The sequence below is a fragment of the Haliotis rubra genome, unplaced genomic scaffold (assembly GCF_003918875.1).
Source record: "Haliotis rubra isolate DU_JTF1 unplaced genomic scaffold, ASM391887v1 Scf717, whole genome shotgun sequence".
NCBI lineage: Eukaryota > Metazoa > Mollusca > Gastropoda > Lepetellida > Haliotidae > Haliotis > Haliotis rubra.
In genome coordinates this window covers 285,094-299,087 of record NW_025767432.1, presented here as the reverse complement: position 1 = coordinate 299,087, position 13,994 = coordinate 285,094, and the positions used below count along the sequence as shown (strand labels likewise).

General features: G+C 39.1%; 1 protein-coding gene across 1 annotated transcript in view; it reads right to left on the bottom strand.

Moving 5' to 3' along the window:
* Positions 1–12,185, bottom strand: part of LOC124259308 (zinc finger protein 423-like) — a 67,402-nt gene extending 55,217 nt beyond the window's left edge. Inside the window, 1 exon segment of the mRNA XM_046693416.1 lies at positions 11,757–12,185. Coding sequence (XP_046549372.1) covers positions 11,757–11,796 — 40 coding nt within the window. The 5' untranslated portion in view covers positions 11,797–12,185.
* Positions 12,186–13,994: the final 1,809 nt, after the last annotated feature.

Below are 13,994 nucleotides of genomic sequence, written 5' to 3'. Positions count from 1 at the left end.
CCATGGGTGAGTCTTTGGTTCAACACTATCAGCCAGGGATACACAACAGTCAAAACAGCTAATGATGGCCTCAGTTTTCTGGGATTCCAAAAGAATCCTACTGGTGGACAGTCTACCTTCCAAAAGGTCACTCTCTGAAAGTGTGTGGCCCCACAGGGAAAATGTACCACCTCCATCATCATGATGATGGCTTTTCTTCCACCCCTTAAAAGTAGCTGGAGTATACTTCACTTCTTCAGCTGTGGTAGTACATTTCCACTGAATGATGTAGTTGGTCAACAGAGGAATGGAAATGTCATGTTGTCATATGCTTGTTTCTTTGTTGGTTAACTCTCCACTCAGCAATACACAGCTACAAGACAGCCACCTGATTTTGTCGGGCCAAAGACCTAAGATTGATTACCCACACAGGTACAATGTATGGAACCAATTTCTGGCAATCCCAGCTGTGATAGTACGAGAATATTGCTAAAAGCATATAAAACCCAACTCACTCAATCTCTAAAGTGAGTGGCAATGGGGTAGTCCAGTGGTTAAAGCATTTGCTTGGGATGAAAAAGGTCCAGGTTTGATTCCCCACATGGCACTGAAGCCCATTTCTGGTGTGGAACTCTGCTAAAAGCAAGATAAAACTTACTCACTCATTCTATAGGGAGTCAATAGTGTCCTGCCTGTCACACACCTGTACAAGACACAGTATTTCACAAGAAAGTTTAAACAAACCAGAGCAACCTGTACTCTACAGGAAACACAACCAACCCATGGATCACTCAAAAACTTTTTGTAAATACATAAAGCGACGGTCAATATGAGAATCCCAGAGGTCAAACAAAATGACGGACAATTAGCTCACGGCCACTATGTTCTCCAGGTCCACCGTTTCCCATGGTGTGTAATAACTACCCAATAACACACACTATACCACTGTCAACTAATCTCACTTAATCACTCACTAAATCACAAGAGGGCTCAGTCAAAAGGGCCATTTGCAATCTTGTACGATAAAAGTGGATGATAACATTATTTTAGTAAACCTCATGCCATACGTTCAGTTTTAAATCACATTTAGAGCTGTTATAATTGTATTACATACCTCTGATTTTCTAACACAGTATGCTTATCTCCTAATTATCCTTGTAATAATGACAATTTGACAAGTGTAACATTAAAACTTACATTGGGGATGGGGAGGGGGGAGTCAGAGTCAGGGTCTGAGAAAATCAGAGGTCACTATATGACATTTCTCAGAGAATGGGTGGGTGGGTGGGTGGCTTGGATGGTGATTGAGTGAGACATAAATGTAAGATTCTGTCCTGGTTGAAGGCAAGATCAAAGCTATTACCTATCAGCAACACATGTCACAAAGCATCCATCTTGGTAATATACAGTGGTAGAGTTACAGCAGCAGGATGGAGGTTCAGAAAATATACACAGCAAATATTTATTGGAACGACCCATTGCACACTGTATACATGTTGGGAATAGAACACAGGTCTTCAGCCCGACAAGCCAACCCTTCAACCATCAGACTATTCCAGGCTGAGTCACATACCTGTACTGCAGACCTCAAATGTAAGTACGAAACATACAATCATAACAATGAGTGAGTTTTAGTTTAGTTTTACGCCGCACTCCAGCTATATTCCACTCAATATTCCAGCTATATGGCGGATCATGACGATGAAGATAGCTACTGATGCAGCTTACCCATCACTTCTACATCATGATTGAAACTCCAGTGTACAGGTAAAAACTGTTTTACACATTTCATGTGTCTTCACACTACTCTGGTCTCCAGAAGCCAACACATTGAATACATGTGCAGGTTACTACTTTCCTCAGTATTTCTCATCCACCTCTGTTAGACTACACTGAGCATGTGAGGAAAGACTTTGGTATTTATCATTTCTGTTTTTGAAAACAGGTTCATGATCTCAATAAAGAATCACTAACCATACTAACAGTGAAAGCCAATCTCAGCAAACAGTTAGTTACTTGTGCTGATCTCAACAAACAGTTACTTGTGCTGATATCAACAAACAGTTAGTTCCTTGTGCTGATCTCAACAAACAGTTAGTTACTTGTGCTGATCTCAACAAACAGTTAGTTACTTGTGCTGATCTCAACAAACAGTTAGTTACTTGTGCTGATCTCAACAAACAGTTAGTTACTTGTGCTGATCTCAACAAACAGTTAGTTACTTGTGCTGATCTCAACAAACAGTTAGTTACTTGTGCTGATCTCAACAAACAGTTAGTTACTTGTGCTGATCTCAACAAACAGTTAGTTACTTGTGCTGATCTCAACAAACAGTTAGTTACTTGTGCTGATCTCAACAAACAGTTAGTTACTTGTGCTGATTACTCAACAAACAGTTAGTTACTTGTGCTGATCTCAACAAACAGTTAGTTACTTGTGCTGATCTCAACAAACAGTTAGTTACTTGTGCTGATCTCAACAAACAGTTAGTTACTTGTGCTGATCTCAGCAAACAGTTAGTTACTTGTGCTGATCTCAACAAACAGTTAGTTACTTGTGCTGATCTCAACAAACAGTTAGTTACTTGTGCTGATCTCAAAACAGTTAACACTTGTGCTGATCTCAACAAACAGTTAGTTACTTGTGCTGATCTCAACAAACAGTTAGTTACTTGTGCTGATCTCAACAAACAGTTATCTCAGCAAACAGTTAGTTACTTGTGCTGATCTCAACAAACAGTTAGTTACTTGTGCTGATCTCAGCAAACAGTTAGTTACTTGTGCTGATCTCAACAAACAGTTAGTTACTTGTGCTGATCTCAACAAACAGTTAGTTACTTGTGCTGATCTCAACAAACAGTTAGTTACTTGTGCTGATCTGTACTTGTGCTGATCTGATCTCAGCAAACAGTTAGTTACTTGTGCTGATATTAACAAACAGTTAGTTACTTGTGCTGATCTCAACAAACAGTTACTTGTGCTGATCTCAACAAACAGTTAGTTACTTGTGCTGATATCAACAAACAGTTAGTTACTTGTGCTGATCTCAACAAACAGTTAGTTACTTGTGCTGATCTCAACAAACAGTTACCGTATATGACCGTCTATAAGACGACCCCATGGATAAGACGACCCCCAAACTCGAACCTTAAAATCAGTGTCAAAATGGAATGTTTCGTGCATAAGTCAATTCCCCGTGATGGGGTCCTAATCGCGACAAACACAGACCACAGACAACTGGCAGTTACCAATAATTATAACTTTGGTCGAAATCATTTCCATTATATTTAAGTTGGTTTTGCTTCGGTATGACATAAGGCAGAACATACCTGCTAAGTAAACTTACTCAATGACATAATACTTAGGTGAGTAAAATGACTGAAATACGTGAAATATGTGAAATACGCACATATTTGAAAGCAGTGGGTAACGGATAATGAAAAACCCACTCAAAATTCATAATACCCACTGCAAAAAAATACAGTGGGTACAGTACCCACATGAGCTAAATCTTATCTGGAGCTCTGATTAATCATTAACATTGCTTGCTGATCTCAATAAACAGTTGCCAATAGTGTAAACAGATCTCAGTAAACAGTTGCCAGTAGTGTAAACTGATCTCAGTAAACAGTTGCCAATAGTGTAAACTGATCTCAATAAACAGTTCCAGCAATATTCCAGCTATATGGTGCCGGTCTGCAAATAATCGAGTCTGGAACAGACAATCCAGTGATCAATAGCATAAGCATCGATCTGCACAATTGGGAACCGATGACAAGTGTCAACCAATTCAGCGAGCCTGACAACCCGATCCCGTTAGTCGCCTCTTACGACAAGCATGGGTTATTGAAGATCAATATTCTAACCCGGACCTTTAGAGGTCTGATGTCAAGAAACAGTAAAGAACCGTGTATACTGATCTCAACAACAGTGTATGCTGATGTCAGTAAACTGTTTCTAACAGAGCATGTTGATTTCACAGTCACTGACAGTTTATGCTGATCTCAACAACCAAACTCTTACCATGCAACCTACCTCATTAAACAATCTTGAAATGAATGCAGATCTCAATAAACAAGCTCTACTGGGTATGCTGATCCCAATTAAAAAATCAAAACTGAGCATGTTGACCTCTCCAAGCAATCACCAACAATCTATGTACCTCGTTAAATCAATTTGTCTGTCAATGAAATTGGTAGAAATATCTTACAAATGACATTTCAGGCAAATTTAACACAGGTTATCATGGTGCCATCTATATACATAGGCCTGACCTAAATATTACATAATGAGCCAGGAAATAGCAAAGACGAAGTTCATAATGGTGAGGTGCACTGAGTTCATACAATCTTAATTCCCAAAGTAGTTCTCCTGGCACGCATCAGAACGACTTTCTTCTGGCTGGAATTGCACAAGTGGTATACTTTGTTCCAAAATAAATTATATGGCCACATATCTGTGAGCACGGGGACTAATTTCACAGGCTCTGACCATCATGACATATTGCAGTCAATCAGATTAACCCCAATAATTGCAATAATTGAATAAATAAATAAAAAAAATATTAAAAAACTTTCTCCTTGGGGTAAGTCAAACTGAATGTGAAATAACACTTATTCCCAGCGATTGAAAACGTCATTCATGACGAGCAGGGTTTCATGGGAGCATGGCCTGTTTACCCAGCCCATCACTGATACTATTTAAGCTGTACAAATATTGGTGCGTTAACATCAACCACAGAGTTCAGCAAGGAAATATGATGGAAACTGATGAATGTACAATTCATAAACCACACCAGGACAACTGTGTAGACCCCCAACTTCCACTGCATATTTCCATGGCAACCAGCTGCTCCCCTGGGGTAAGGGCTACAATTAACTGAGAAAGTTCCAGCTTCCCCTTGGGGGGTCAGGCTCCATGGCAACTAGGCCATCCCAAGTCTCCCATCTCCTGCTGCACAGTTGACTCACCCTTACCCCAGGGGAAATCAGCTGTAGGCTTGCCAAGCAGTGAATAATGGGAGCCCCCACCCCGGGGGACAAGTCCAGAGAACCCCACCCCCTTGGAGAATACATTGTTCTCATCTTGCAGGTTACTTCTCCAGGAAAACACAGCTGAAAACCCATCAATTTCCTACTGCAATGACATGTTTTTCTTCTTTCCACAATTTTCTCTGCCATTGGCTTTCACGAGATCTTTCCATATCAAGATAGAGATTTTTTAACAAATTTCCAGAGACATGTAATAATATTTTATGTGGTCCATGAGGAGGCTTGTGTTGAAGGCACATATTGTGAATGAGAAGACATTGAAAACATCCATCTTGGAGACCCCTGTTTTTAACTCAACCAAGAATACCAATCATGGGATTCTTAAGTTCATTGTCAATTAACACTGGAATTATACTGAATTATACTTACACTAGGCAAAGATATGTTTTTCATTTTAATCTATTTGTCATTTAACAATCAATGATTACAGGTCTTCTACATCATAGGTTTCCCCCATTAGTGCCACAGCTACAGATTGAAAACTGAACCATGATTGTTCTGTGCCCAAACTGTTAGACTTGGTGACCTCAACCTCTTTTATGCAACGATTGAAATTGAGCACAAAATTCATAAGGTACATCTTTTAACCCTTTCTAGTGATAGACAGGAACTACTTCTTTTAAATAACCACTGGTCAAAAATGGTGCCTGCACTTAGTATGTTGAATATACAACATTTAGTAGATATGATAACAATGTCTGGAAACTTCAAGAAACCTAACTCTCAACTTGGCTCTCTGCTAATGGCATCTGAGTTTTGATAAGAAATGTATTTTAGAGACAAATACATAAAACAGACAAACAAACAATGACATCAGCTCACTTGGATCTTGGGTTCACATAATCTAAAAAAAATGGTTCTGGTCTTAAATTTGTAAGTTTTAAATTTACTAAGAACTATTTTTTTAATACCTCAAAGGCAGAATTGTTTTCCCAAACTGAAGGTGAACAAGGACGATTACATTGCCTGAGATATGTAGCATCTTCCAAACTTTAAATGTCTCGACATTTCGGAAGAACATTACTTTTGAAAGTAAAGTCTGAAGTCAATATCCCTAAGGAAAACACTGCAAGCATCTTGAATTACGTTTTAATATCCATAAGATTATTTCCTAATAGCTGTTCCCATCTGAAAAGTATGTTTCAAAAGAACGTATTACTGCTAACATATATTGTTGTAGGTATGTGTGTACATGGGGAATTATATCAAATGTTACAAATATGATTGTTGTTGTCCGTTAACACCGCATTCAGCAATGTTCCTGCTATATGGCAGCAATCTGTAAATAATCAAGTCTGGATAAGACAATCCAGTGATCAACAGCATGAGCATCGATCTACTCAATTGGAACATGATGACATGTGTCAACCAACTACCAAGTCAGCGAGCCTGACAACCCGATCCCGTTAGTCGCCTCTTACGACAAGCATGGATTAGTGAAGATCAATTCTAACCCGGATCTGCACGGGTTACAAATATGAGAAGAACTTTAACCATTTGGTAACCAACGGAAGTGTTCATGTCACATGGAACCATGTTCCTCACGGAAATCTCATCACCTGGAGAGGATTTCAGGTGAAAATGGATCCCTGCGACCTATGCTGGTGAGAGGCTAGTGATTTAATGGATCGGGTAGTCAAACCAGATGACGACTTGACTGACTACACGTGATGTGGGAATATGCTCATAAAATCAATTACTGTTCCTGGTTTGTTAGTACATGCCCAAGCCAATAGCCAAGTGTGGCATTAAACAAACCAACAAACATAATAATCCTAATTCATATTTTGCAATGGAACTGCAAGGAAAGTGAAATAATCCATCTTATTAAACTGATAAAATTGAAGACAAAATAGGAATAAATTAAATAAATACACGTATCAATTATCATGGAGTTATTTTTATTTTATTTCTTTTCCAATCCACATGCCCTTAGCAGACAAATTTGTAAATCTAATTGTGATATTTATCAATTAATACCTTTTCAATATTTCCATTCTTGTCAATTTTGAGGACTTAATTGACAAAAATAGACATTTTGAAAAAATATTTAGTGATAAATATCACAATTATATTTACAAATTTGCAAACTAGGAGCACATAGCTTGGAATCTTAGTGTCATTTCTTTACAATGGAATATCCAATATATGAACAGGTAAAGATGAATGCTCTCTTTTTCACACAAATATACATGATATTTGATGCCAAACATCAGGATGACAGATGATAAAAATTAGAATAATTGATTTGTTAGTTTGTGGTTTGAGGCACAGTAAGCTCTATTTCCCCATATCCCAGTGGCCTGTGTTTAATGAGAATGGTAAGACAAAACAGTGGTGGATATCATCAGCAACTCCAAAGGTGTCAGGATACGGTGACACACCATCAACCAAGGCCTAAAAAATGATGTTGTGGTTCCGATTAACTCATCGACCCATGAATTCTGGTGTTATCCCTATTTTTTTAGGCGGTATGAATAAAATAAGCTTTCAGATACCCTTGTTTTTTCACTGGCACCGATGGACATCGGTCATTCTGAAAGTCGACATAATGGCTGCAAGCTTGATTAATAAACAATTATAATTTATACATTGATAATGTGTTATTAGTTTGTACTTTAATTCTAAATAAAATGTAAAATAATCCTACCTATATGACCCTAAATTTTAAAGAGGTGTAATCAGAACCACAAAAAAATATTATTTGGCCCAAGTCACTGAGCCAGACCGACAAATCCAATTTAATCACAATGGACATGATTCAGTAATGGGGAAATATTCTAACCTGAGTCACCTTCGGGTTCATATGAGGTTAATTTCATAAAGTCATAAATAAAGTTTCAATGAAAATACAGAAAACACGAAACATTTTTTAACAAAATTAAGGAATGCTAATTCATAGAAAACAAAAAGGACAGGCCTTTATAATGAATGTTGAATGAGATGTTGTCAGGAATGCAGTCTCAAAGTGTGAAAGCAAAAAGTGTTCCCTAATAGCCTCCAACCCCATCAACTGCTCATTAACATGCACAAGGATGTTATCTTGACAACATGTTAAATTAACATCAGCATGGGGTATGACAAAGCCTGCCACCCGAGGACAAACAAAATCCGGTTGTTTTGTTGAGACGGAGGACAGCTCCACCCCTCAATACCCCCCATCGCCAAGCGGATCCAGCCTGAGGCTGGTGGTGGGAGGGACTGGGGTAAATCAGAGTAATTCTCAGTGGGAGCTCGGCATCACCCCAGCAACCCAGCCCCCTCCCACCCCCCTGGCAGCTTGGCAGTGCATGCACCTGTCTCTCCCGGCACTGTGTGAGAACAGTATACATACATACATTAGTGATATATGACATATACTCTAGTCCTGGGCTCTTCTAATTAATTCACTTTGCATCACAGGGGGTTGGAAATTGTACCCTAACATGTTTGATAATGAAAATGAATCAGGAACGTTGTGACATTGTCAGGTTAAAAGTTTAACTAAGTTATGTAGGGAGTGAAGAGGTGCTGGATGAAATATGTACATAGTACTGGAGGAAATATAGGTGCATGTGCGTAGTTTATCAAAAAGTAAACTGGAAGGGTACATTTGCCAATAAAGATGCAGGATGATAGAGTTGTCTCTGAGGGTACTGGAGGGTACTTGAAAGTACATAGGGTATTTGAGGGTACATATGGCATGGAGGCTGGTGTTAACAGAATATGACTGGGTGGGGTGTTACATGAATTGGTAGGGTGTTACATAAATGGGAAGGTTGTTACACAAAAGGGGGTAGGGTGGTATATGCATCGATACTTGAAGATATAGTTGCACTGGTACAGCACAGTGATAGGGATACAGTGGTACATAATTGGGTAGGGTGATACATTATTGGGTAGGGTGGTACATGATTGGGTAGGGTGGTACATGAATGGGTAGGGTGGTACATGATTGGGTAGGGATACATGATTGGGTAGGGTTATACATGATTGGTAGGGTGGTACATGATCGGGTAGGGTGATACATGAATGGGTAGGGTGGTACATGAATGGTAGGGTGGTACATGATTGGGTAGGGTGATACATGATTGGGTAGGGTGATACATGATTGGGTAGGGTGATACATGAATGGTAGGGTGGTACATGATTCGGTAGGGTGATACATGATTGGGTAGGGTGGTACATGAATGGTAGGGCGGTACATGAATGGGTAGGGTGGTACATGATCAGGTAGAGTGAGACATGAATGGGTAGGGTGGTACATGATCAGGTAGAGTGAGACATGAATGGGTAGGGTGGTACATGATCAGGTAGAGTGATACATGAATGAATAGGCTGGTACATGATCAGGTAGAGTGAGACATGAATGGGTAGGGTGGTACATGATCAGGTAGAGTGATACATGAATTGGTAGGGTTGTACATGATCAGGTAGAGATACTTGAATGGGTAGGGTGGTACATGATCAGGTACAGTGATACATGAATGGGTAGGGTGGTACATGATCAGGTAGAGTGAGACATGAATGCGTAGGGAATGACAAGTTGTCAACAAGGTTTCTAAGAGTGACCATCAAATCCACCTAGTGACTGACCTTCTAATCCACACAGTTTCCTCCTTTAACAAACATATACTGTTGGGGACAGTAACCTAACTCTAACCTAGACTCCCCACAGAGGCTCATACAGTGGCACCAAAACATGGAGTGTGTTCTAGTAAATCAGTGTTTCTGCACATAATTCGTGCACAGAGTTTGGCTTGAACATTGAGTTTGTAAAAGAAAGCAAAAAATGTCATCAGTGAAGGTCAGGTATCATCAAACATTATAATTGTGATGGTTGTTCAAAAAATAGAAGCTGAATGACAAAGATCCTGGACACAACAGAAAAGTTAAAAATTTAAGATTTGGGACCTCCATACATTCAAATGCAATAATAGAATACCTCAAGGACCTAAGTGCCCCCTTAATTATTAACACTGAATTGTTTTGTACAGGACGCGAGACATTTTGCCATATTGGTAATGAACTGGCACAGAGACAACTTATGGTGCGGATAGGTGTCTTGTATATGAGTCATATTAACTATTGTGCATTGTGACTTACCACACTCAGTTCTTATCACAATGTGATATATCATGATAGTACACACATGTCAGGACATACAAAGATATCTGGTTATGGCTTGATAAATATTTATTACATTTTGGGGTATGCCTAACCATGACTGACATGTGATTAGCATATTAGGGAACTATGGAAATGGATGGATATGAGCAATGGAGATTTGAAAAACAATCTGCTCATGTTTAAACATGATGTTATTTGACAAATGTTGCTTAATTTCTATGTAATTCTGCTGACAACCACTTATACAGTCACAGACTGAACAGGGAAATATTTGAATGAATTAAAAACTGAAATTCTAAATGTGTTTCAGTTCATGGTTCAGTCCGCTCAACTGTAACTGTCATTGACATTTGGAGAAAAAAATGAAATTGGAAAATACAACATTAAAACAGCCCGTGTAAATTGAGACTATACTTAATAGCCCTGAACACCAGTCTAACTGTGACCATGTCTCAGGAGGAATGTAGGATCACTCACAGCTGGACATCTAAATCACCATGACAACACCTCCCCCATTACCATGGAAAAACCCCTCCCTACCCCCTGGGTCAGGTTGTGTTCAATATCCCCACCCCAGGGGGTTTGCGCCAAGAGAGGAGAGAGGCTATCACTCGGCTGATACTGCCAGCAGGGTGCCCTGTTCCTCACTTTATCACAACCAGCACAATAGCTGATGAAGGCACCCCTTGGTAACTGGCAACATTCACCTAGCAGAAACAGGTGACAGTCGGCTGTGGAGATATTGATCAACAAGGCCATGTAATACAGAGGGACCATAATGAAAGACACAACTGACACATAGAGTGGTTGACCTTATTTAATTCACTACTGTGACACACTTAATTCTGACTTCTTATCAAACTCATTGTCTCAAAATATCAATAATACATTACGAAAATGATAACTGAGAAAATACATCCTTCAAATATATCTGTTTTACCATGTAACACTACAGGAGTACTGTCAGATGAATTCTGATAACCAGTGTGTAATCAGAACATATTTTTAAAAAAGTAGTACATTTGAAGATGGGAAAGATATTACTCTTACTACGTGAATGCTTCCCTTCCTGTGAGGGAATCAGGCTAGAAAACATATGATGAAATTTGGTCCTGTCCTGACATCTATGCTGGCATCCCAATCAATTTTAACTGACAAATCAACGACTACAAGCGTAATCAATATTCCATTCATTATTATGACTTCAGTGATAGTAGCATACGAGCAGACTGAACGCTGAGCACGATGAAGCGGACAAGAGATTCATTTACAAAACCATATCATGTCATTCTGGACAAGTTAAATGAGACATTTCACCACAGACAAGATGTAAAAATTCTAACAAGACGCCATATGAAAAGAAAATCCCAAAACGTGTTACTTCCAATCTAGTTCGTCTCACTTGTTCACTTCCAGGAACTAAACCCTACGCCTCTCACTCAATCGTAAGACCCCATGTGACAGTCATTCCACTCAAAGCGACACTATTTCCTGCAGTGTCAGACTGCCAGTAGCTGAGATTTCACCATACAAGAAACGCCGAGTACTGTCACATACAAAGCACTGACAACAATCACAGCACACTAAACACATAGATCTATACATAATCTTTACTTACGTTTGCAAGATTTAGGTCGTGCTTGTTTTCGGCGCGACATTTCAGACCCTGGTTCCCCAACGCAGCTTGTCTGAGAGAGCGCACGGCGCTGTATTCCGCTGTTGAAAGCTAAAACCCAGCATGTGGGCCCAAGCTACGTCATGAAATGAATATTGAATTGCCCTGAAACTAACTGCGCCCAAGGGGGGCTCTCCCCTGGGACCCAACCTTTCCTGTACACCCCGAGTCTGCCACGAGATGGAGTCGCCTGGGGGATGAGGTTCGTGGTATATTTAGCTCTGGCGACGTGCAGGCCTCGGAGATAACACATGTGAATAGTTCGGACTCCCCAGGGAGCAGAAAAACGCCGACTTCTCCCTCCAATGAGCGAACTACTTCTAGTTCGTGGTCCCAGTGGGGTTCCCAATCTGCCATCTTTCACATGGCAATGGCTCGATGTAAACATAACGAGTTGTCTACTACGCATGCGTTGAAGAGCGTCTGCTACCAGGAAAAGATTACTCTGAATAGAGTCTATCAAGCTTCCCGCTAAAAAGAAGATTGACAGCTTCATGAACAAAACAGGTCATATATTTAGTTTCCTACAAATCGTAAATTTAAGGTGAAAATTATAGCCATACCACACAAATGATAAATCACAATAAACATCCGTTTTGATTTCATAAACTATAATTGTGCATTTATAATCAGTACCTCTCTAATCTTATTATAGATTTTGGATCCTTTTTCTGTTATGCGTAATCAATATTACAGCGACATTATAAAGCAGGATAAACCTTAGTATTTCTAAAAAGACACATATAAAAACTAAATAGTATGGTCTTTAGCTTATTCTTTTGGATCCAGTCAATTAGTGAATAAATTCAACCACTGAAAAAAATACATTTTTTTAATTTCTAAACAAAAGTTGTGGAAACAATTAAATTGACAACCCTACCTGTATATAACAGGAGGTTAGTGTGGTCGGATCTGACATCTTCGTACATCCGACCAAACAACTCACTACTATCAAACAATTAAATTGACAACCCTACCTGTATAAAACAGTAGGTTAGTGTGGTCGGATCTGACATCTTCGTACATCCGACCAAACAACTCACTACTATAAAACAATTAAATTGACAACCCTACCTGTATAAAACAGTAGGTTAGTGTGGTCGGATCTGACATCTTCGTACATCCGACCAAACAACTCACTACTATCAAACAATTAAATTGACAACCCTACCTGTATAAAACAGTAGGTTAGTGTGGTCGGATCTGACATCTTCATACATCCGACCAAACAACTCACTACTATAAAACAATTAAATTGACAACCCTACCTGTATAAAACAGTAGGTTAGTGTGGTCGGATCTGACATCTTCGTACATCCGACCAAACAACTCACTACTATAAAACAATTAAATTGACAACCCTACCTGTATAAAACAGTAGGTTAGTGTGGTCGGATCTGACATCTTCGTACATCCGACCAAACAACTCACTACTATAAAACTATTAAATTGACAACCCTACCTGTATATAACAGTAGGTTAGTGTGGTCGGATCTGACATCTTCGTACATCCGACCAAATAACTCACTACTATAAAACAATTAAATTGACAACCCTACCTGTATATAACAGTAGGTTAGTGTGGTCGGATCTGACATCTTCGTACATCCGACCAAACAACTCACTACTATAAAACAATTAAATTGACAACCCTACCTGTATAAAACAGTAGGTTAGTGTGGTCGGATCTGACATCTTCGTACATCCGACCAAATAACTCACTACTATAAAACAATTAAATTGACAACCCTACCTGTATAAAACAGTAGGTTAGTGTGGTCGGATCTGACATCTCCTTACATCCGACCAAACAACTCACTACTATCAAACAATTGGGCACACCTTTTCGCAGTCTAAAACAGCGTTAAAATATTATTATATGTGCTATACCAGTGTAACGAATAATACTGAGCCTAAGTTTACTTAGACTGACCTTTACGAAACAAAAAACATCAACAAAAAGAACCAAATATATTCTTTTGTGTAACTTTTCATGACAAATTATGACTAATTGTAAGATTTAAATAGAATTGATAATACGACAGTTACAGCATTTAGCCGTTTAGTACAAGGCATAGACTAACGCTTAGTCCCTGAATATATACAAATTTGATGGTAACAAATAAACCCATTTAAATTGAAAAGGAGCCCTAGAGAGTTGGGAGATTCGGGGGAAATCCA